Source organism: Pongo pygmaeus, chromosome 7 (genome assembly GCF_028885625.2).
Source record: "Pongo pygmaeus isolate AG05252 chromosome 7, NHGRI_mPonPyg2-v2.0_pri, whole genome shotgun sequence".
Lineage (NCBI taxonomy): Eukaryota > Metazoa > Chordata > Mammalia > Primates > Hominidae > Pongo > Pongo pygmaeus.
The window spans coordinates 154,088,344-154,111,846 of NC_072380.2; the positions used below are offsets into that span (position 1 = coordinate 154,088,344).

The window sequence follows — 23,503 nt, forward strand, 5'->3', positions numbered from 1 at the left end:
ATGGGTTAGGTCTCTGGGTTTCATCTTGGGAAGGCTTCGTTATTGAGGAGAATTTTATATCTCCGCTTTGCTGGGCATTGTGTCATGTTTGGGTGTAGCTAGAGATCAGATGGGATGGCTCAGGGGCAGAGAAGAAAGCTGTGTTTAAACAAAGGCAGCTCGAGGCATAGGGGCATGGAGGTGTGGTGTGGACACAGGTGGGGGATGTGCCTGGCCACTCACTCGCACACCAGGTGACAACCAGGAAAGGAGGCCGAGGGTGCGGGGCTTTCTTTCAGTGCCCTGGGTCCAAGAGAGCTTCGTCTTCACAAATTAGGAAGTTTTACCTGCAAGCTGATATTCTGCAGAAATCAGAGTGCGTGAGGCTGTTGCATCGCGTCTGTTTCCTCGAGTCTGCGACAGTGACACTCCAAGTGTCTTGTCTTTCAGTGCCCATGACGCTTCCGAAGACAACCCTGGAAACACTGAAGCATAAAATCAACCCCTCGGCGGGGGAGGCGTTCCCACAAGCGGTGGACGTGCTGCTCTACACTCCGGGTAAGGCCCCTCTGCCCGCTCCTCACTGCCAGTTTTCAGCCAACCCGATGTGCTTAGGTTTGGGTTCAGGGTCAGCCCTGAAGTGAAAGGGGAACCAGTGTCACGGGAGAAGCGGGGACGAGGTGACTGTTGCTTTCTGAGGTGAAGTGCTGCGTGATAGGTGTGCAGCTGGCGCAACCGCTCCATGGACTCAGCCTCACAGTGACTGGAGCCAGAGAGCCCACGGGAGATGGAAATGGGGCCAGCACTTGAGCTCCCGCCCCAGGGCTGCCATCCCTCACCTTCTAGAGCAGTCGACGGTCACACTAGCTCTTTCTTTTTTTGAGACGGAGTCTTGCTTTGTCACCCAGGCTGGAGTGCAGTGGTGAATCTCGGCTCACTGCAACCTCCAACTCCTGGATTCAAGTGATTCTCCTGCCTCAGCCTCCTGAGTAGCTGAGTCCCCAGGCACCCGCCACCATGCCTGGCTAACACACTGGCACTTTCTAAAGCACTCTCGCTCACATCATTCCCCCGGAAGCTCTTAATCGGATCCTCCTGTCATGGTGATAAGGTGATGGTGCCTCAGATGTTTGTTGTCATAGAAACTGGAATGACAAGGAGTCTGTGCGGCCCTGAGCGGCCCTGAGTGCCTGCCAGTCCCTCTTCTCTGTTGGGTGAGGCTGCACCTGCCTCCTGTGCTCGGCTTTCCTGGGACCCTGCACGCCGCATCAGGGTGGTGGCAAGAGAAGGAAATGGGTGCGACCAAGGGTCTCGGTATAAAAAAAGATGGCTGTCATGTTGCACGTTTAAACTGTGGAAAATACTTTTATTTAATTTTGGCTTATGGAGAATGCAGCAGGGAAGCTTATGCTGAGGGTTTACAGTGTGGAAAACACAGGAATACAGTTCTCGGCAGAAAAGATTTGTATTTTTTGTGTATTTTTTATTTTTTTGAGTCAGGGTCTTGCTCTGTTGCCCAGGCTGGAGTGTAGTTGGTGCAATCATGGCTCATTGCAGCCTCAACCTCCTGGATCCAAGCGATCCTCTTGCCTCAGCCTCCTGGGTAGCTGGGACCACAGGCTTGTACCACCAAATCCAGGCACGTGCCACCGAAACCAGGTGATTTGAAAAATTTTGTGTAGAGATGGTGTTTCGCCATGTTGCCTAGGCTGATCTCGAACTCCTGGGCTCAAGCGATACCTCTCCACCTCGGCCTCCCAAAGCGCTGGGATTACGGGTGTGAGCCACTGCACCAGCCCAGAAGGGATTTTTAAAATTGTCACTTTGTTTGTTGCATCTCCATCTGCAGGTGTCAGCCGTAGGCATCAGGGATGCAGACGTAGGCATCACCCCCTCTCACAGGCCATGTCCGCGGCTTCACAGAGCACCTGGCCATTCACACACGGAGCTCACGCTTCAGGCGGGCAGAGAAGCTGTGTGTGAAGCGATTTCCCCATAAGAGAGTTTTTCTCTCTTCATGGCAGGCCAAGAAACCCAGGAACGCGATAGACCCTGTCTGAGCAAGCAGGCAGCGTCATCAGGGCCGCCCTGCGTCAGGCCTACCTGATGTGTCTAAGCCGGGCTCTGTGCTGACTTCGCCAGAGATAACTCCACAGACCAAGACACTTTGACCATGGCATTTGAATACATGGTATTTTTAGGTCCCGGTTGGTTTCCCTGAAATGAAACTCACTCTGGGCTTCCTGTTGTGACGGGCGAGGAGTTCAGGCGGCTTCCCCTCCAGGAGCATCTTGAAGGCCTGCGGAGAGCGTGCAAAGCAGCCGTGGAGAACGGGGAAGCCACCTTTTCCTGTGGCTGCCGATTCTGGAAGGCGTGGCCGAGAAGCTGGTAGCCGAGCAGGGCTTTTGCAAGCCTCGTGAGATTACAGGGACAAGAGGTGGGGTCAGGCCTCATCAAGAAGGGGGAGTCTTGTTACTCCCATTAGCTTGGGGCTGTGTCTCCGACAGGTTCCGAGGAGTTAGGAGAACCAGCCCTGAGGCCAGGCCACAGGTCAGCTCAGGCTCTGCCCACGGGGAGCGTGCCTTTCAGAGAGGGCAGTGTCTCACCCATGGGAGCAACAGACCACTGGAACGCACCCCAGAAAGACCGGGAGGCCTGCCTTTCTGGACTCAGGATGGAGGCAGTACTGCAGGGCGGGAGGTCGCTTGAATATCCTCAGGGGAAAGGTGAAACCTCGCCCCTTCAGACCGCCCTGGGGTCAGGCCCAAGGGGGCCGAAATCTCAACGTGGTGGTAAGGGCAGGCAAATGTGAACAATGAAAGCAAACTTCTAGGCAATAGGGGAGAAGAATATTTTCATGACTTTTATGGTAAAGAAAAAAATGCATAAATTATATAATACTAACCATAAAGGAAAAGAATGTTGAATTTGACAATATTAAAAGCAATGATTTTATAATTTTTATTTTTTCTGAGACAGGGTCTGGCTCTGTCACCCAGGTGCAGTGGCGCGATCACACCTCACTGCAACCTCTGCCTCCTGGGCTCTAGCGATCCTCCCCCCTCGGCCTCCTGATTAGCTGGACTACAGGTGCACACCACTATGCCCAGCCAATTTTTGTATACTTTTTTTTGTAGAGATGGAGTTTTGCCATGTTGCTCAGGCTGGTCTTGAACTCCTGAGCTTGAGCAATCTGCCGGTTTTGGCCTCCAAAGCGCTGGGTTAGAGGCTTGAGCCACCACAACTGGCCAAAAGCAATGATTTTAAAAAGAAGACACTTTTTTTTCCTCCTTTCAAATGAGCTGGTTTAATTCACGGTGATACAGAGTTGAGGGTAGAAGACCAAAGAGCTTCCTCTGGCAGGCCTCCGGGCTGCTTTACCTTAAATTCACAGCTCAGGTGGGAATGACGGGTGAGAAGCCACTAAAGATGTCACGTGACACTGTCAGGATTTTTTTTTTTTTTTTTTTTTTTTAATTAAAAAAAAGAAAGTTTATTCTTGAAAGTGCAACAGGCTCCAGGGCAACGCTCACTCTAGCTGAAGATGGCAAAAGCTGTCCTGGCAGGTGTTGAAACAGGAGTGGAGTCCTGGCTGCCACCGCCCAGGCAGAGGGAGCAGCGTGCTTTCCGCCAGGGGTCTTAGTTCCAGCTGTGGCTGGGCCTCCCTGCGGCCTGTGCTTTCGGCCCCTTGAGGTTCTGGTCCGTTTTGCTTTCTGCTGGAAGCCTCATCGTCCCTGTCCCTCTCCTGGGCCTGCTTCTTGGGCTGTCTCAGAGGCTTCTTGCCATCTTCGTGGCCAGACACGGCGCCTACGGCCCCTTCCCCAGACCCTGCCACAGGAAATGGACAGAAGACATTTTTGAGAGGATGAAAATGTAAGCTGCAGACTGGGAAGGATCTTTAAAATGGGTGCTGCTAAAATCATTGCTTTTAATGTAGTCAGATTCACCAGTCTTTTGCTTTATGGTATTTTTATAATGTCATATGTAATTTATGAATACAGCACCATGGAGTCAGTTAGGGGCTCATATCCAGAACACCGGAACAGCTGGCCGGGCGTGCCTGTGGTCCCAGTGAGGCGGGAGGGTGGCCGGAGCCCTGGAGTCGGAGCCTGCGGTTTGCTGTGATCGCACCTGTGAACACTGCTGCACTCCAGCCCGGGCAACATGGCAAGACCTCGTCTATTAAAAAGTAAAAATAAAAAAAATAAAAAAAAAATAACAGCCGCAAACTAGGGAGAATGAGACACAGACACTTCCCACAAGAGGGCATGGGGATGGCCAGTTCAAGCCATCAGGCTCATTAGCAATTAGAGAAATGCAATTAAACCACAATTGAAAAGCCAAAAGCTCCACACCCTTAGAATGGCCAAAATTAAAAAGATGGACACCACCAAGTGTTGGGAAAGACGCGGAGCCCACTGCACGTGAGGGTGTGGGGGGCACCATGGCCCCTGCCGCCGTCTCTCCAGCTGCCCTCCCTCCCTGCCTCCCTCCCTCTGTGTCCACCTGCTCCTCTTCCAGTTCCCTCTGCCTGGCTGTTTTCTCTAGTGAATGCTCACTCAGCTGGCAGGTCCTGGCTTAGCAAAGCTCACAGGCATTCGGCTCTGCATCTGCCTGTGGCTCTGCCCCTGTCTTTGTGGCCCTCTCACCAGCGAGCTGCCCCACCGACTCTGAGCTCCCAGAGGGCAGGGCAGCCTCTGCCTAGGCACATCTTTGTACGTCCAGCACCTAACATGGGCCTGGCGCTTAGGAGGGCCCAGGAGACACCTGAATAATGGCACCAGTCACCTGCTGCTACAGCAAAAGCGTTTCCTCCTAACAGTTTTGTGCTGCTCTCCTCTTTAGGGCATCTTGACCCAGCCGAAAAAGTTGAAGACGCTCACCCCAAGTTATGGTGTGCTCTGAGTGAAGGCAAGGTGACCGTGTTCGATGCTTCTTCATGGACCATCCACCAGCACTGCTTTAAAGTGGGCACCGCGAAAGTGGTGAGTACATGAAGTGTCGGGAAAGAAGCCTCTGGATTCACGTGATTTCTGAAACCCAAGTGTGTTCATCCATATTCGACAGTAGGATACAAGCTATTCCACAGCCTCACTCAGTTTCTGTAAACAGGGGGTCTTAACTTTTACCTAGAGTTTTCAAATTAAATGTTAAGCTTGTTCCAACCTTCTACTTACACGTCCTTATTGAAGAAGATGGCGGCTTTGACTTTCTCATCTAAAAATAGATTTCAGGCCCCCATCTAAAAATAGATTGCAGGGGCTCACACCTGTAATCTCAGCACTTTGGGAGGCTAAGGTGAGTGGATTGCCTTCAGCCCAGGAGTTTGAGACCAGCCTGGGCAACAGAGTGAGACTCCATCTCTACAAAAAGCACAAAAATTAGCCGGGCATGGTGGAGCGTGCCTGTAGTCCCAGTTACTTGGGAAGCTGAGGTGGTAGGATCGCTGAGCCTGGGAGGTCGAGGCTGCAGTGAGCCAAGATTGTGCCACTGCACTCCAGCCTGGGTGACAGAGCCATACCCTGTCTCAAACAGACAAATAATAATAATAATAAAATAATAAAAGTAGATGTCAGTTCTGTGAAGTGGAGCCATTGTGGTCTCTGCCTGCTTATTAGAGGCTTCACACTACCCTTTGGGAACAATTTCCTTCTTTTTTGAGACAGAGTCTTGCTCTGTTGCTCAGGCTGGAGTGCAGTGGTTCAGTTATGGCTCACTGCAGCCTCGACCTTCTGGGCTCAAGTGATCCACCTCAGTCTCCTGAGTAGCTGGGAACAGGTGCACGCCACCATGCCTGTCTAATTTTGTGTTTTTTGTAGAGATGAGGTTTTGCCATGCTGCCCAGGCTGGGAACGATGTCTTCCATCCTGTACTGCACTACTAAGGTTCCCAGGGACCAGGGCCTTAAAATGAACTTGCAGTGTTTCCTGGGACCCTGGTGTTTCCTGGTGGCACAGTGGTTACTGGGTCTCTTTTGGAGCAAAAGAGGAGACAGCTGCCTCTGCAGTGACTTGAGCGTTATCCACCTGTCCCCACGTGCCAGGTGGCAGAGACCAGGGCCCAGCAAAACTCAGTGTCCACTCATCACACATTATTCCTCTCATTTAGAGCAAGCTTGTCCAACCTGTGGCCTGCAGGCTGTACATGGCCCAGGACGGCTTTGAATGAGGCCCAACACAAATTCGTAAACTTTCTTAAAACATATGTTGAGTTTTTTTTGCAATCTTTTTCCTTTTAGCTCATCAGCGATCGTTAATGTTAGTATATTTTATGTGTGGCCCAAGACAGCTCTTCTTCCACTGTGGCTGAGGGAAGCCACAAGCGTGCACACCCCTGATTTAAAGCAAGTTTGAATCGTTTCTGATAATTTTAAAACAAGTACAACTGTTAATACATTTTTAGTAATGCGTCCTTGGCAGTGCCATGGTGTGTCGCTTCTTCTATGACCATGGGATGTTGAGTGTGGAAGCTGGGATTCCTGCCCTGCTCATCTCTCCAGGCCCCCAGCGGCCCCTCCTGCCTGCAGACCATCATTTCTTGGGGATTTTCCCTCCCTGTTTGCCCGTCAGCGCTGTGAGCTGCCCCTCCCTGCGGATCTGTGTGTGCTTCCCTGTCGCCCGAGAGGCTGCCGAGTAGCCCCCCGTGCTCTGCGACCCCACACTCCCCCACACCGTGGGCTGCACGCCCTTTGTCCGTGTTTCTCCTGTTCTTGCTCATGGATTTGCAGATGACGTTCACATTTAAATTGCATTTTATAGTTTTCAAAATATTTTCACATCTACACTCTCCTCCTATCCGGTCACCCTCCGAGCAGCCACCCCATCATGGGATCTGCCGAGAAATCCTCATGCCTTACTCCTTGAGCATGATAGGATTTTTTTTTTTTTTTTACATGTTTAACGTGAAAAGAATACTCCAGTGGAGTATATACCTAAGTATATATTAGGCATTGGCTGGTATCATTTTTTTTTTTTTTTTTTGACAGGGTCTCACTCCCATTGCCCGTGGCTGGAGTGTAGTGGCGCAATCGCTGCTCACTGCAGCCCGGACCTCCTAGCTTAAGCGATCCCCCGGCCTCCCGAGTAGCTGGGGCTACAGGTGCGCACTACCACACCCGGCTAGTTTCTGTGTTTTGAGTAGAGATGGGGTTTCACCATGTTGCTCAGGCTGGTCTCAAACTCCTGGGCTCCGGCAATCCTCCTGCCTCGTCCCTGCTGAAGCGCTGGGATTACAGGTGTGCGCCACTGCGCCTGGCCGTGGCCCTGCCAAAGCGCTGAGATTACAGGTGTGCGCCACTGCGCCTGGCCGTGGTATCAATTTTGATGGCTGTGTTCCCTTGTCTAAAAATAACGTGGCAAAATCCCTGCCACAGTATGTGCTTGCAAAACTGCTATCAAACAAATACTGACTTCAAATACATACCGCCAAGAGGGTGGGACCACTCTGAGATACCTGAATAGCAAACTTTACATGTTAGAAGGTAATGAGAGCCTGCTAAATCATTTCCCCCCATATTCAAATCATGAGTCTCAGATGATAAAGTAATAGCATCCATGATACAGTAAAAATATTGACAAAAGTCTAGTAATGCTTTAGACCAAACAACAAAAAAAGGAAAAATTAGGGAACTTATTTTTCTAAATTTAGTTTTTTTCAGTTCGTTCTTAGTTATAAGCATTTCAAGCCTGCGTGCAGTGGCTCACGCCTATAATCCCAGCACTTTGGGGGGCTGAAGCAGGAGGATTGCTTGAGTCTAGGAGTTCAAGACCAGCCTGGGCAACATGGGGAAACCCCATCTCTACTAAAACTGCCAAACATCAGCCAGGCGTGGTGGCATCAGCCAGGCGTGGTGGCATCAGCCAGGCTTGGTGGCACATGGCCGTAGTCCCGGCTACTCCGGGGGCTGAAGCCGGAGAATCGCTTGAGCTGGGAAGCTGAGGCTGCAGTGAGCCATGATCATGCCACTGCACTCCAGCCTGGGTGACAGAGAGAGATCCTGTCTAAGAATAAATAAATAAAAATACAAATTCTGATTTCAAAAAGTCTAAAAGCAATCATTAGTTGACTTTGCTTAACTTAGCCAGAAACCCTGAGAACACTCTCTAGACACTGGGAGCCCCTGCCAGTTCTGCTTGTTCGTACACAGTCGGTCTCATCATTTGGAGATTCCGTATTTGCAAATTCGACCACCTGCTAATATTTCCTTGTAACTCCCAAAACAGACACTCGTGGTGTTTTCTTGGCGATCCACAGACATGCATGTGCACAAAGTGGGGAAAAACTTGAGTCGCCTGATGTGGATTTTCTGGGCCAACGAGTGTCCTCTCCTCGGCCTGGTTGGTGCCACAGTTTTCACATTTTTTGCTTTTTGTTGGTGATTTTGCCATTTAAGATAGCCTCAAGCATCAAGCTCCCTAAGCACGAGGAGGCGGTGACGTGTCTTGCAGAGAAAATGCATGTGTGAGATGAGCTTGGTTCAGGCCGCAGTGACAGTGCTGGCGGCTGTGGGTATCGTGTTAATGAATCAAGCATACGTAGTCAATAAGGTGTCTGTGAACACAGCACGCAGAGAACAAGGTTATGCACTGATGGGTGGATGACAACGTCAGGGCCAGAGGCTCCCAGGACCCTGAGCTGGCGTGTCGCCTAGGAGTAGTGGTTCCATATCCGCTAATTCAGCATTTGCAGTAAATGTATAGAATATGACTTCACCAGTATCGAGACTGACTGATTTCTCACGTTCCCGTGGCCTCCCGTTAGAACTGCATGGTGATGGCCGACCAGAACCAGGTGTGGGTTGGCTCGGAAGACTCCGTCATCTACATCATCAACGTCCACAGCATGTCCTGCAACAAGCAGCTCACAGACCACTGCTCCAGTGTCACGGATTTGATTGTGCAGGAAGGACAGAAGGCACCCAGGTGCAGTGGGCTCTGCTGGGGAGAAGGGACTGTTTGGCTTATGGGTGGGCAGAGGGCACAGCGGGTAGGGTTCCCAAGTCTTGTGCCCACAGGGGCCAGGCGGGGCGTACGGAGTGAAGTGGATCTAGAACGAGGAAAGCTGGGTGGTGTCCTTGGTCTGCTTCTGCTCACGGGTGCGGAGAACCCATGACACCAACGTGGGTCAAGCGTGGTGATGAAGGCGCCACACCCGGCCTTCCTGCTGAGCTTGCTGTGGGCACGGTGGCATGGGGCGGCCCCGAGAGGGCACAGCCTCCCAGAGGCGCACCAGCCATGGTGTCAGAAGCCTGGACTTGCCTGGGAATCGCCTGAGTGCTCAGTGTTGGCCTTGGGCTGCCTGTTCGCTGCTGTGTCCCACGGTGGGAGCAGCACTGGATACAGTGGGTATCCGGGGAGACGGGAGGAGGAGGTGGGGTCTCCTTGAGCAGAGGCCCGTGGTGGGGAAAGTGCTCAAGGCTGCCCACTTGGTCCAGGCAGCCCCAGCCCTGGGGGAGGGGCTACACTCCCCACTCCTTTTTCCCCCAGACTCAGTGTTGGGGGCGCCTGTGTCAGGCCCTGTTGGGGTGGGTAGGGAGGTGCTAGTCCGGAAGCAAAGCTGGCTCAGGAGGTTCAGGGGTGGCGCAGGGTGCAGGCTCGAGCCCAGCCCCGCCCACAGCCACCTGCACCTGCAGCCAGCCCATGTCGCCCGAGAGCTCTGAGGAACGTGCTGGCTCCCTGGTCCCTTGTGTGAACGGGGCCCACTGACGAGGTTCCATTTCAGGTCATGGTCATGTCATGGCTCCATGACAACACCTCATTGAGCCTGCGGCCTGCAGTGGTGGGAGAGGTGGGCATCCCGAGAAACCCACCTTTTCCTGCCGAGTCAGTTACATTTGCGCCAAGCCTGGCTGTGGCCGCATTCATAGCATGTTTGCATGTTATTATCATGTTTGCAGGTTATGTTTGCAGGTTATCATGTTTGCAGGTTATGATCATGTTTGCAGGTTATCATGTTTGCAGGTTATGTTTGCAGGTTATTATCATGTTTGCAGGTTATCATGTTTGCAGGTTATGTTTGCATGTTATGTTATCATGTTTGCATGTTATGTTTGCAGGTTATGTTTGCATGTTATGTTATCATGTTTGCATGTTATCATGTTTGCAGGTTATGTTTGCAGGTTATTATCATGTTTGCAGGTTATCATGTTTGCAGGTTATGTTTGCATGTTATGTTATCATGTTTGCATGTTATGTTTGCAGGTTATGTTTGCAGGTTATGTTATGTTTGCATGTTATGTTTGCAGGTTATGTTTGCATGTTATGTTATCATGTTTGCATGTTATCATGTTTGCAGGTTATGTTTGCAGGTTATCATGTTTGCAGGTTATCATGTTTGCATGTTATGTTATCATGTTTGCATGTTATCATGTTTGCAGGTTATCATGTTTGCAGGTTATCATGTTTGCAGGTTATGATCATGTTTGCAGGTTATCATGTTTGCAGGTTATGTTTGCATGTTATGTTATCATGTTTGCAGGTTATTATCATGTTTGCAGGTTATCATGTTTGCAGGTTATGTTTGCATGTTATGTTATCATGTTTGCAGGTTATCATGTTTGCAGGTCATGTTTGCAGTTTATCCGTGTTGAGCACATTTTCTCTCACGGCGACTTGGTTCTCTCCTGGGTTAAAATGTGTGCCGTGTTTTCGAGGGCCCAAGTTAAAGGTGTGTGTGTGTGTTTTGTGCCCCCAGCGAGGTGTACTCGTGCAGCATGGACGGCACGGTGCTGGCGTGGAATGTGAGCACGCTGCAGGTGACCAGCCGCTTCCAGCTGCCGAGAGGTGGCCTCACGTCCATCAGACTGCACGGCGGCCGCCTGTGGTGCTGTAAGTCCGGCCCCTGCCATCAGAGCGGGCACCCTACCTCCCTGCTCTGGGAAAAGGATGAATGAGAGCAGAAAGCCTCTTTCCTTTGCTTCATGCCTTTCCGGTCTTTATTTTAAACTCGGGTTCCCTTTCTGTGGTCGCAGCAACCTTTACTCCACCTGCACTGCTGCTCCTGGGGCCTCCCCAGGCCTCCCTCTGCTTTTCTACCCAGCGGCTGACGGGACGCCTGTCTTGCCTGGACCCACTACTGCTCTCCTGCCCCTACTACCCTTGGCTTTCGCTGTGCCTTGCTCTGGGGTTGAAGCTGGCCCAGGTGTCCCCTGGAGTCATGGCTGCTCCTCCTGGGAGGCCTCTGTGTGCGTCACGTCTCCACACCTGGGGGCAGCTGGCGAGCTCGTGCCCTGTTCCCCTCGGCCGCTTGGCACAGAGCTGCAGCCTGGGACTCTCCGTGGACCCAGACTGGGGATTTTGCCAGGGGGCGATGGGAGGGGCAGGTGCTTTTCCTGGCTGCTGTGTCTGCATTTCTGGACACCCCAGAGCATGGAAGTTGCCTGCACTTTGAGGTCTTCCTCGGCATGTGCCAGATTACATGAGTGACGGCTGGGAATACGTTTTCTTTTTTGTAATGGAAGCGTGTTTCACATATAGTAAAGCTCACCAAGAAGTGCTCAGTTTGTTGTGTTTTGACAAACATCTAAACTACATAACCATGAAACAAATCAAGATACGCAGTGTTTCCATCACAGCTGAAAGCGTCTGTGCCCCTTTCCAGGCCGTGCCCCCATTCAGGGGATACAAGTGCTCTTAGTTCTGTCACTCTGAATTTGGTTTTTACAGAACTTTCTACTAAATGGACTCTACAGTAGGCTTTCTTCTGTATCTGGCTTTGTTCAGACAGCAGGATGTTTATAGTATTCATCGCTGATGTTCTGAGTATCAATATCAATAGCTTGTTCCTTCTTGCAGATTAATATTCCATTGTGTACATATGGAACAACTTGCTCATCCTTCCCCTGCCCCAAGTGCGCACTGGGTTCACTCTGCTTAACTGTTTGAAAAACTGTCAGACTGTTTTCTGAAGTGGCGGCAGCAGCTTCCACCCCACCCGCAGTCTCAGGTTTCGTTTCTTCACATCCTCACCCAGACTGGTTCTCACCTGTTTTTACTGATACCATCCCAGTGGGAATGAAGTGGTGTCTTCTGGTTTGGATTTGTGGCTCCCTCACGGCTGATGGTGCTGAGCACTCTGTCGTGTGCCCGGTGCCCACTGACGCCTCCCCTGGAACAGTGCCCGTGCAGGTGTCTGCCCACTATTCCGCTCACTTTCAGGGCCGGTAGCGGCATGGTTGGGTGCAAGCCAACGGTTGTCCTTCTTCCCGTCATCTGTTATTTGTTCTGTTCTTCCTTTCTTGCCCTCTTTTGTATTGAATATTTTTATGTTCAATTTAATCTTCTTTACTGTTTTTAAGCATTATATTTTTGTTTTATTTTTCAGTGGTTGCTCTAAGAATTGCAATATGCAACCTTAACCGATCACCCTCCTCCTTAACTAACTATGATACTGCTTCATGGATAGGGTAAGAAGCTTACAACAGTATCAATTGTGGTAATCCCAATAATATATTCTTTAAAATTTTTGCTTAAGCCGTCAATGATCTTTCAAGAAAGTTAAGAAAAATTAAGAAATTGCCCATATATTTACCTTTTCTGGTGAGCTTCATTTCTTCTTAAAGACCCAGGTCTCTATCTTGCATTTTTTCCCAGTAGACCTCACCCGTGCACGCCTCAGGCGCCATGTGGCACATGGTGATCCCCCCATCACCACGCTGGAAAGAGTAGTGAGGCCGGCTCTGGTGCTGGCATCTTACGTTGCCGATGGCACTGCCTGGCCCCATCCTAGCTCCTTCCTTCCGCAGGCACAGGTAACAGCATCGTGGTCATGACAACAAATGGATTCCTCCGTCAAGAACTGAAGATTGAGGAGAACTTCAGAGACACCAGTACCTCCTTCCTGGCCTTCCAGCTCCTTCCTGAGGTATCCCAGCAGGGGCTGTGGGCCCAGCACGCGCGTGGCCCGGGGCCCATAGCCCACACCATGCCCTGTGTTTCAGGAGGAGCAGCTGTGGGCGGCCTGTGCAGGACGCAGCGAGGTTTACATCTGGAGCCTGAAGGACCTGGCCCAGCCCCCGCAGAGGGTGCCCCTCGAGGACTGCTCTGAGATCCACTGCATGATCCGGGTGAAGAAGCAGGTAGGGTGGAGGGCCTGCCATCCCCAGCATCCCTGCCAGGTCTCGCTTGCCCTGGCCGTGTCCCCATGCTCCCGAGAGCCAGCTGCACTCTCCTGCCTTCGCCTCTCAGGGCTCCCCTCCTAACAGGCACGTGCAGGGTTGGTGCCAACGGGCCCACAGGTCACCATGTGCTGGTTTCATGGTGTGGTCCAAGCACTCCACAGCGCATTCCCCCAAACTGGATGGCTTCAAATGACAGAACTTAATTTTCTCACAATTCTCGAGGCTGGAGGTCCAAAACCAAGGTGTCAGCAGAGCTGCTTCCCTTGAGGGCTCGGGGGGAGCGTGCACTCCAGGCCCTTCTCTCCACCACCCACTCATGTGGCCGCTGTCCTTGGCGTGCCCTGGCTGTGGATGTGGCACTCTAATCTGTGCCTGTGCCACATGGCACTCTCTCTCCCTGTGTGTGTCTCTTATGGGGATGCTGGTCCTACTGGATTAACCAGTGTGACCACATTTGAACTATCTGCAGACTCTATTTCCAAAGAAGCTCACATTCTGAGGTTCGGAGAGGATATGGATTTGGGGGGACACTGTTCAACCCATTACAGTCTGCCCTCTGGCCCCCTAAATCCACATCTGTTCCACATGCAAAATATACCCCCTCCATCACTACATCCCCCGAAGTTCTAGCCCATTCCAGCATCAGTTCTGAGCCCCAAATCTCCAAGTGAAGCCAGAGCCCTCCGATGTGGGTGAGCTGTGGGCGGGTCCTACCTGGGGCAGAACCAACCCCTCTTGCACTGTGAACCTGTGCGGCTAGAAACAGGCTGTCTCTTCCCAAAATACAAGGCTGGGCCAGGCAGAGGTTAGACATTCTCATCCGAAAAGGGAGAAATTGGAAGGAAAGCAGGACTTCCAGGCCCCGAGCAAGCCTGAGACACGGCGGGGCTGGGGCGGAATTTGTTTAGTGTTTTCCCCCATAACTTAACTGGGATATAATTGACGAATAAAAATTATATATATCTAAGGTATACAAGGTGATATTTCAGTATACATTGTGAAATAATCACAAGCTAATTACCGTATCTGTCACCTCACACAGGTGGCTGTTGTTTGGTGAGAGCACTCAAGATGCACCCCAGCACCTTTCCAGCACGCAATGCAGTCTTCTTCCCCAGAGGCCTCTCGGCCATTAGGTTCTAAGCCTGAGAAGGGTCCTCTGCACCTGCCAGGTGGCCCTGACCCTCAGGCGGCAGAGGCCCTGTCCAGGAAGGACATGGATTTGGAGGCACACGCGTCAATTCTGGGTAGCCAGGCAAAGCCCTGGCGCTCCTGGGAGGGACTTCTTTCCCTGCTGACCCCTCCCGTTTCTCCCTGGCAGGTCTGGGTGGGCAGCCAAGGGCTGTGGCAGGGAACACCCAAGGGGAAAATCTACGTGATTGATGCCGAGAGGAAGACCGTGGAGAAGGAGCTGGTGGCGCACATGGACACCGTGAGGACGCTGTGCTCGGCTGAGGACAGATACGTGCTGAGTGGGTCGGGCAGGGAGGAGGGGAAGGTCGCCATTTGGAAAGGGGAATAAACGTGGCTGAGCCTGCCAAGTGGAACCGTGCCCTACGTGTGGGGACTGGCTGCCCCCTAGAGCCCGCCAGGAGCAGAACCTGGAGGGGTGGCGGGGCAGGGCAGCCCAGGCTCAGCGTGGAGCCCGCTTACCGTGTGGCCAGCCGCAGGACCCATGGCCATGCACCTTCTCTTAGGCCTTCGGGCCCCCTGGTTAAACTGCACCAAGGGTGTTTCCTGTTGGGGTATGTCTCAGGCAGGCAGCTGCATCATCTTGTTGGTGATAACCTCTGCTGGGAGGTTACTTTGTGTGTTGCCTAGAAAGTTCTGGAATCCACAACCAGGGGCTGGCACTGGAGCCAGCAGCTTGGCCGAGTCACAGGTGACCCGTGGCCCTCACGTCTCTGGTTTTACCTTTCCTTACTTCATTCATTCACTCACCCAGTCCTACCGAGGAGCACTGGGCTGGGCACATGACAGTGAGCCGGGAGCCCCGGGGCCTCCAGCGAGGCCTGTGAGAAGGGTGGTTCAGGTAACCACTGTGGTCTTTCTCCCATCAGAGAAGGTGGACAGGGCCTACCCAGGTGGAGGGGACCACCCTGCAATCAGGTGTTCGGGGCAGGGGTTGGGCCAGCTGAGGCAAGCTGTCTTTTTTCCTTTCCTTTATAATAGATGCAAAATTTTTATAATAATCCTAGAGACCTTTTTTCTACCAAAGATCACAGACCAGAAAAAGTTCCATCTAAAATATCATGCTCAGGAAACTACATGGGACCAAAAGTAAAATAGCATCATGTATGATCCTGTCTTCCAGTGTGCCGCTCAATTTCCCTGAATCCGTGTGCACACTGTGTATGTGTATGTGCAGGATGCTTTACTGAACTCAACAAGATCTTAGCTGTACATAAATATTTGCAAAAGAGACCCTTTGCACCTTTTTACTGTAATGTTGAGATTTCATTACTTAAATGTTCTATGGAAGGTTCTGGTGTGGTTGTTGGAGCTGGAGGGAACGTGTCAGCACGTGCTGAGGGCATGGGGCCTGCCCCCTGGGCGCCCATCCACAAGCTGGGCCATGGAGCCCTAGCTTCTCAGGACACAGTCCCAGGGCTGGCGCATCCTGAGGGTCTCTGGGGCGTGTTTGCCAGGCTCCTGGGAGCTGCTTTCAGAAGCTCTGCAGTGCCTCCAGATGGAAAGGCGGGCCCGGCCTCCGGTTGGGTCTGCATCTTGGAGAGTCCACACCACGGACCAGGTTTTCCCCCAAGGCTTGGCTTTGCGTAGCCACTAACTTCTTGGGGCATTCTGAGAGTGTGGGCGGAGCGAACTATGTGGCCTCATCCTCCCGCAAGGCTGTGCTTGCAGCCTGGGCACCTTCCCACTTTCTAGCTGGGGAGAGCTTGGATTTTGCTTTTGTAAACACATGAATCCTTATGATAAAAGTCTGTCAGAAATACATTTATAAATTATTTAATGCCAGTCCTCATGTAACCTCAGGCATCTTCAGCTTGTGGAGAATAAATTTGGTTTAATAAACACTGATGTCCAGCTCCTTACTTCATCCAACAGTGACTGGGGGAGGGTCTTGAAAATGACCCGGGACCATTCTGAACGTGCTCCTTCCTCACTCTAGGCACCGGTCACGTTATTTTAATGCAGACTCTTCATGTCTTTTCCCCATGGTGATAATTTCAAGATCTTGACAGTGATTGCGTTTTAGGAAATGGTCACTCGTATAAAAGAGAAAACAGGTGAACAGAGGTGCTAACCAGGGAGTAAATGTGCTGGCCAGGCCCGGGTTCCATGTTTATCCTGTGTTGGTATGCAAACAGACAGAATCCTGGCCAGTGGAGTTTATTGAAATGGAAAGGGCACTTTGATGCCTTCGATTTTTTCCCCTGTGCTTTGGAGAGATTCCATTAGGAATGATTTGTCACGGAAAGGCCCCATATGAGCTGGAATTCATTCAACAGACTGTGATAGCATCCCTGCCTCGGCTTTAGAAACCTGAATTAAATTGGTGCAAAAAAGTATTTCTCTTGAACCGGAAACCAGTATAGTTTAATAGAATTTCAGTTCTCCTGCCGTATTTCAAACAACAGAAAAGAAAGCTTGCTTTAGGGAGCTGGCACCGTTCACAACGCCAACCAAAAGCTTGCCCCAAGTCCCCATCACTGATGCAGAGGTTGTAAAGACAATCGCCTGGTAACATTTCTACGATTTGTTCTTGGAAGATGTGTCTACCTGAGCTGTTTTCAAAGGACAGCCCTTAGCACTGCATGTGAATGTAACATCTGAATTAAAAGTGCATGAATTTTGTCTGCTTCTTGAGGATTCCTTGCACAGATGAAGGGGTGCTTTCTCTGCATGGCTGAGGAGGGCATGGTTGGAGAGTGCGGCAGGGTTGCCTCACCGTCTCTGCTGCCCGCAGCTCTTTGCATGTCTTGGAGCAATACTGTGCCATCCCCCAGAAGGTGGGGCAGAGGCTCACAGACACAGCTGGTTTCTGTCACCCGCGTTGCTGCCGCTGAGCTGCAGTGTGAGCCGAGGTGCGCACAGGACTCGGGGGAGCTCTGCAGTTATCATCTGTCCAGGAATCTTGGTGGATTCTTAAAGACACAGCCCAGGGTCACGGGCACGGCAGATGCGCTGGGGCCGGATGGGAGCCTGACCCAGGCCTAGCTGCAGATCTGGCCACAAGCCCTGAACCCCCCATAAAACGGGGGTGGTTCCTTCTTGCAGGGCCCACATGGAGCCCGACAGGGGCACACTGAACACCCAGTCTGTTGCTGGGCTCCCAGGAACACCTCAGAGAATGCTCCATCCTGGCCTGTGTGCTGGGCCCGTTGAGAACATTAAGGAGAAATGAGAATGTGATGGCTCCTGTTGCGGGTTGAATGACGCCCTCAAAAACATATGTCCATGTCCTAATCCCCGGGACCTGTGGATCTGACCTTATTTAGATTAGATAAAGGGTCTCTGTAGATGTCATTAAGGATCTGAAGATGAGCCCCTCCTGGATTCTGGGTGGGCCCTAAATCCAATGACAAATGTCCTGAGGAGGAAAAGACACATGGGGACAGGCCACGTGAAGACAGAGGCAGAGGCAGAGGCAGAAGCAACGCAGCCACAAGCCCAGGATCCTGGAGCCACGGGGAGCTGGAAGAGGCTAGGACGCTTCTTTCCCCAGAGCCCTCAGAGGGGGTGTGGCCCTGCCAGCACCTGGATCTCAGACTTCTGGCCTCCAGAACGGTGAGAAAATAAATGTCGGGTGCATGACCCCCCACCACCACGCCTGGTTTGTGGTGTTTGTTCTGGCAGCCACAGGAAACTCTTCCAGCTCCTGTTTGTTGCCTGTGTGTTGCCCGTGTGCTCCAGTCAGGTGCTGTGCCAGGCGCTTTAGGGGCACTGTTGTGTATGATCCTCAGGACCCCGTGGCATGGAGAGGATCATCCCCATTTTACACCCAGGATACGTTGGCCCCAGTACTAAGAGCAAAGTGGAGGTTGGGGGCATACCTCACTGCCAAGGAAGCAGGGCTGGGCTTGGAGAGGCCCTCAGAAGCTGCTCTTGCCCTGACGTGCAGCCTTTCTTTCCGCTAGTGCTCTCACCTTTAACAAGGCGCTGGGAGCGGGGCCGAAGCTGGCGGTCCTGAGATGTGTTAGCAGCAGCCCCTGGCCCATTCAGGGAGGATCCTGGGATGAGGGAGGGGGTAAACTCACCTTACTTTGGTGGTAGAGGAGAGTAAGTCTCACTAGCTCTGCATCTTTCCCTGAGGGTCAAGGGAGCGTATTCTGCAGCTCTAGGTGCTGGGCCAGCAAACCACTGCTACGGTTCTGCTGGGTCTAATGGTGGTCATCCAGCGCTAGGGGCTGAGGCCATGTGTGCAGAGGTTGACAGGAGGCTCAAAGGAGATGGAGTAGGACAATGGTGCAGTTAGTGGAGCCCGAGCATCACTGACACCCCCACAGGGATGGCTACAAAATGAAATATTAAAAAAGATTCACCAAAAAGACAGGAAAGCAGTGACAGAGGAACAAAAAGCCAGATGTGACAGGTAGAAAATAAGTAGCAAGATGGTAGACTTCAACCTAACCATATTGATAATTATGTTCAGTGTAAATGGATGCAACACTCCAATTAAAAGGCAGAGGTTGTCAAACTAGATCTAAAAGGAAACTCAACCATAAGTTGTCTACAAGTGACTCACTTTAAATATAAAAACACAAATGAGATAAGAGTAGAAGCATGAAAAAAGTTTTAGGCTGGATGTGGTGGCTCACACCTATAATCCTAGCACTTTGGGAAGCTTAGGCAGGAGGATCACTTGAGCCCAGGAATTCGGGACCAGCCTGGGCAACACAGTGAGACCCCCATCTCTATAAAAACATTACAAAATTAGCTGGATGTGGTGGTGCAGACCCAGCTACTCACGGGGCTGAGGTGGTGGGAGGATCGCTTGAGCCTGGGAGGTCAATGCTGCAGTGAACTGTGATCATGTCACTGCACTCACTCAGCCTGGGTGACAGAGTGAGCAGAGTGAGACCCTGTCTGAAAACAAAGAAAAAGTTTTACTATGCCAACAGTAAGTATTAAAAAGCTGGTATGGTTATATTACTATCAGACAAAACATACTTCATGGTATACTACAAGAAACAGGGAAAGCATAATAATAAGGTCAATTCATCACGAAGATGAATTAACTAATAATAAGAGATTTAAGAGATATGAAGCAAGCATGGTAGAACTATAGGAGAAAATAGACAAAATCCACAATCATAGAGATTTTAACACTAGAAAAAGTAAAGAAAAAATTAGCAAGGATATAGATTTAACAACACTGTCAACCAGCCTGACCTGACACAGAACACTACAGCCAACAACAGCAGAATATCCATTCTTGTCACGTGCACATGGAACGTTCGTTAAGCTGGATCACATGCTGGGCTATAAAATAAATTTGAAGATTTAAATATTACAGACTGTGTTCTCTGACCACACAGACATGGAATGGCATATCAACAGTGATAATATGCCTAAAAACTCAAAATTAAAATTACGTTGGGAGATTAAACAACATACTTCAAAATAACCCAATCAGTCAAAGAAGAAACACAAAGGAAATTAGAAAATATTTTGAACTGAATGATAGTGAAAACACAATATATCCGAATGTATGGGATGCAGGCCATGGTGGTGCATGCCTATAATCCTAGCACTTTGGGAGGCCAAGGCAGGAGGATCCCTTGAGCCCAGGAGTTCGAGACCAGCCTGGGCAACATAGGCAGATGCTATCTCTTCATTTTTAAAGAAAATTAAAAACCAAAATGTATGAGATGTAGCTAAGGAGAACAATTATAACTTTAAATGCCTCTATTAGCAGAAAGGTTTCAAATCAGCTATCTAAATTTTAATCATAAGAATGTAGAAAAATAAAAGCATGTTTAAATAAAATAAGGAAGGTAATAATAAAGACCAAAACTCAATGAAAGGGAAAACAATCAGCAAAGCCAAAAGTTCATTCTCTAATTGATAACCCCTATCAAGACTGATGAAGAAAAACACACACATGCACGAATCTCATTCCAGTATCAGGAATGAAGTGAGATACAAATCTTACATACATCACAAGGATATTATGAATAACTAGTTTAAAATATGCAAATTTCTTAAAAATAACTTTATGAAACCAACACAAGGAGGAATAAAATCTGAGGAGTCTTAAGTCTATAAAGGAAATTGGTTTGTAGTCAAAAATCTCTCAGAAAGAAGAAATCTCCCAGAAAGACGAGATCTCTAGGCTCAATTGCTTTCACTAGTTAATTCTAACAAACTCTTAACTATGGCATAATAGAATTTACAGAAACCCTTTCAGAAGAATAGAAGAGGAGAGAACCCTTCCAAACTCATTTTAGGAGACCAGCATGAACCTATAGTTGACAAAGATCTTACAGGAAAATAAAATTATAGATCAATTTCCATCAGAAACATAGATGCAAAATTCCTGGGGTATCTACCCAGAGGAAAATAAGTCATGATATGAAAAAGTCACTTGCACATGCATATTTATAGCGGCACAATTCGCAATTGCAAAAATATGGAACTAGCCCAAATGCCCACCAACCAGCGAGTGGATAAAGAAAATGTGGTGTATTTACATCATGGAATACTACTCAGCCATAAAAAGGAATGAAATAATGGTATCCACAGCAAACGGGATGGAATTGGAGACCATTATTCTAAGTGATGGAGAACATCATATGTTCTCACTGATATGGCGAGCTAAGCTACGAGGATGCAAAGGCATAAGAATGATACAATGGACTTTGGGTACTCGGCGGGGAAGGGTGAGAGAGGGGCAAGGGATGAAAGATTACACACTGGGTACAGTGTACACTGCTCGGGTGATGGTACACAAAAATCTCAAATCACCGCCAAGGAACTTACCCATGTAACCAAACACCACCTGTTCCTCAAAAACCTAAATTAACAACAACAAAAGGGCCAGGCATGGTGGCTCACGCCTGTAATCCCAGCAATTTGGGAGGCTGAGGCGGGCGGATCACCTGAGGTCGGGAGTTTGAGACCAGCCTGACCAACATGGAGAAGCCCTGTCTCTACTAAAAATACAAAAAAAATTAGCCAGGTGTGGTGGCGCATGCCTGTAATCCCAGCTACTTGGGAGGCTGAGGCAGGAGAATTGCTTGAACCTGGGAGTCAGAGGTTGTGGTGAGCTAAGATCACGCCATTGCACTTCAGCCTGGACAAGAAGAGCGAAACTCTGTCTCAAAAAAAACAAACAAACAAACAAAAAAACCCAAAAACAAAATAAAACAAAAAAACCACCACAGATGCAACATTCTTAAACAAAATATTAGCAGATCGAATCCAGCAATATTTTTAAAGATTAATATATCATGACCAAGTGGGGTTGCAAAATGCAAGGTGAATTTAACATTCAAAACTCAATCAATGTAACTTAACATATCAGTAGAACAATGGAGAAAAGCCATAACGATCATCTCAATAGATGCAGAAAAAGGGAACTTCCTCAAATTGATAAAGAACATTTACAAGAAACCCACAGTAAGCATCATACTTAATGGTGAAAGACAAATTGCTTTCCCCCAAGAATGGGAACAAGGCAGGGATATTCACTTTCCCCCTTCCTATTAACATTGTACTAGAGATTCTAGCCAGGGCAATAGGGGGAAAAAGAAAGGGCATAAAGATTGTACTGGCTCAGCAGAACATTGAGGGGGAAAAAAAGATGATTGTACTGGATTTATTAGAAGACGGCAAGACCATTTATATAAATCCTAAAGAATCTATTTTAAAAACTAGAATATTTTTCTAGTTTTTTCTATAAGGTACTGGATACAAGGTCAATATTACAATCATTACATTACTATATTCTAACAGCAAACAACTTGTAAACGTTTAAAATACAGTAGCATAAAAAAACACATTCAACAGAAATAAATTTAATGAATGATGTAAAAGACTGAAAACTCAAAAACATTGCTGAGACAAAAAAAGACTGAAATAAAAGATATACCATTTTCATGGACTGGGAGATTAAATATTATAAAGATGTTAGTTATCTCCAAATTGATCTGATAGATTCAATTTAATCCCAATCAAAATGCTAACATAATTTTTTAAAAAGAAATTGAGAATTTGATTATAACATATATGGAAATGCAAAGTAGAATATTTAAGATAACCTTCAAAAAGAAGATCAAGCCAGGTGAGATGGCTCAAGCTAGAGGACTCATATACCTTTATGCTTTACTAAAAAGCTATAGTAATTAAAACAGAGCAGGATTTGACATAAATATAGATAATTAAATCAATGGAACAAAACGTAGGGTCTAGATGTGCAAGCGTAAAGTCAGTTGACTATACAAAAACAAAATTCCAAGACAATTCAGTAACGAAAGTCTGTTCAGCAAATGGTGCTCCAACGACTGGATAAATGTATGGAAAAGGGAAGCAGCTCAACACTTAACCTCACTATACATAATTTAACTCAAGGTGGCTCACCCACCTAAATGTAAAGCTAGAAGCTCTGGAAACAAGCACATCTTTGCCACCTTGGTGCAAAGATTTTTCTAGAGAGAGCACACAAAAAAGCTAAACACTAAAGAAAAAATGGATAAATTGGACTTTATCAATATCATTAAGGAAAAAAAAATATTTGCAATACTATATCTGACAAAGAATTTTCATCCAAAATATATAGAGTTTTTACATATCAGTAACAAGATGAACAGCTCAATTTAAAAATGGGCAAACAAGACCGGGCACGGTGGCTCATACCTGTAATCCCAGAACTTTAGGAGGCTGAGCGAGGCAGGAGGACTGCTTGAGCCCAGGAGTGTGAGACCAGCCCGGACAACATAGGGAAACCCTATTTCTACCAAAAAAAAAAAAAAAAAAAAAAAAAGCAGCCCATGGCCGTGTGCACCTTCAGTCCCAGCTATTTAATTGGCTGAGGCGGGAAGATGGCCAGAGCCCAAGATGCTTCAGTGAGCCACAATCAACCTTGGGCACTCCAGCCTGGGCAACAGAGGGAGACCCTGTCTCAAAGAAAAAAAAAGAAAAAGAAGTTACACCCTGGAATGCTAACAGCTATTACAGAATGCAGTAGGTCTACATGCAGGAACAAGGAAAGTTGAAGATATTTTGCTAAACAACAACAAAAAATGTAGGTTGCAAAACTCTGCATAGTGGTTCAAATTTCGTTTTAAAAAAATTAACATTAGTAGTGTGGAGACAAAGATGTGAAGACGGGCCGGGCGCCGTGGCTCACGCTTGTAATCCCAGCACTTTGGGAGACCGAGGCGGGCAGATCACTTGAGTCAGGAGTTCGAGACCAGCCTGGCCAACATGGTGAGACCCCACCTG

The 23,503-nt window shown here is 49.0% G+C and overlaps 1 protein-coding gene across 3 annotated transcripts in view; it reads left to right on the forward strand.

Moving 5' to 3' along the window:
* Positions 1–16,129, forward strand: part of DENND3 (DENN domain containing 3) — a 69,152-nt gene extending 53,023 nt beyond the window's left edge. The window contains exons 17-23 of one of the 3 annotated variants that reach the window (XM_054498411.2): positions 430–537; positions 4,825–4,964; positions 8,740–8,900; positions 10,672–10,805; positions 12,722–12,840; positions 12,917–13,054; positions 14,418–16,129. In XM_054498411.2, coding sequence (XP_054354386.2) covers positions 430–537; positions 4,825–4,964; positions 8,740–8,900; positions 10,672–10,805; positions 12,722–12,840; positions 12,917–13,054; positions 14,418–14,618 — 1,001 coding nt within the window. In that variant the 3' untranslated portion in view covers positions 14,619–16,129. Of the gene's footprint in view, positions 1–429; positions 538–4,824; positions 4,965–8,739; positions 8,901–10,671; positions 10,806–12,300; positions 12,383–12,721; positions 12,841–12,916; positions 13,055–14,138 lie in introns of those variants that run through there. The other 2 variants (XM_054498412.2, XM_054498413.2) reach the window with 2 other exon arrangements.
* Positions 16,130–23,503: the final 7,374 nt, after the last annotated feature.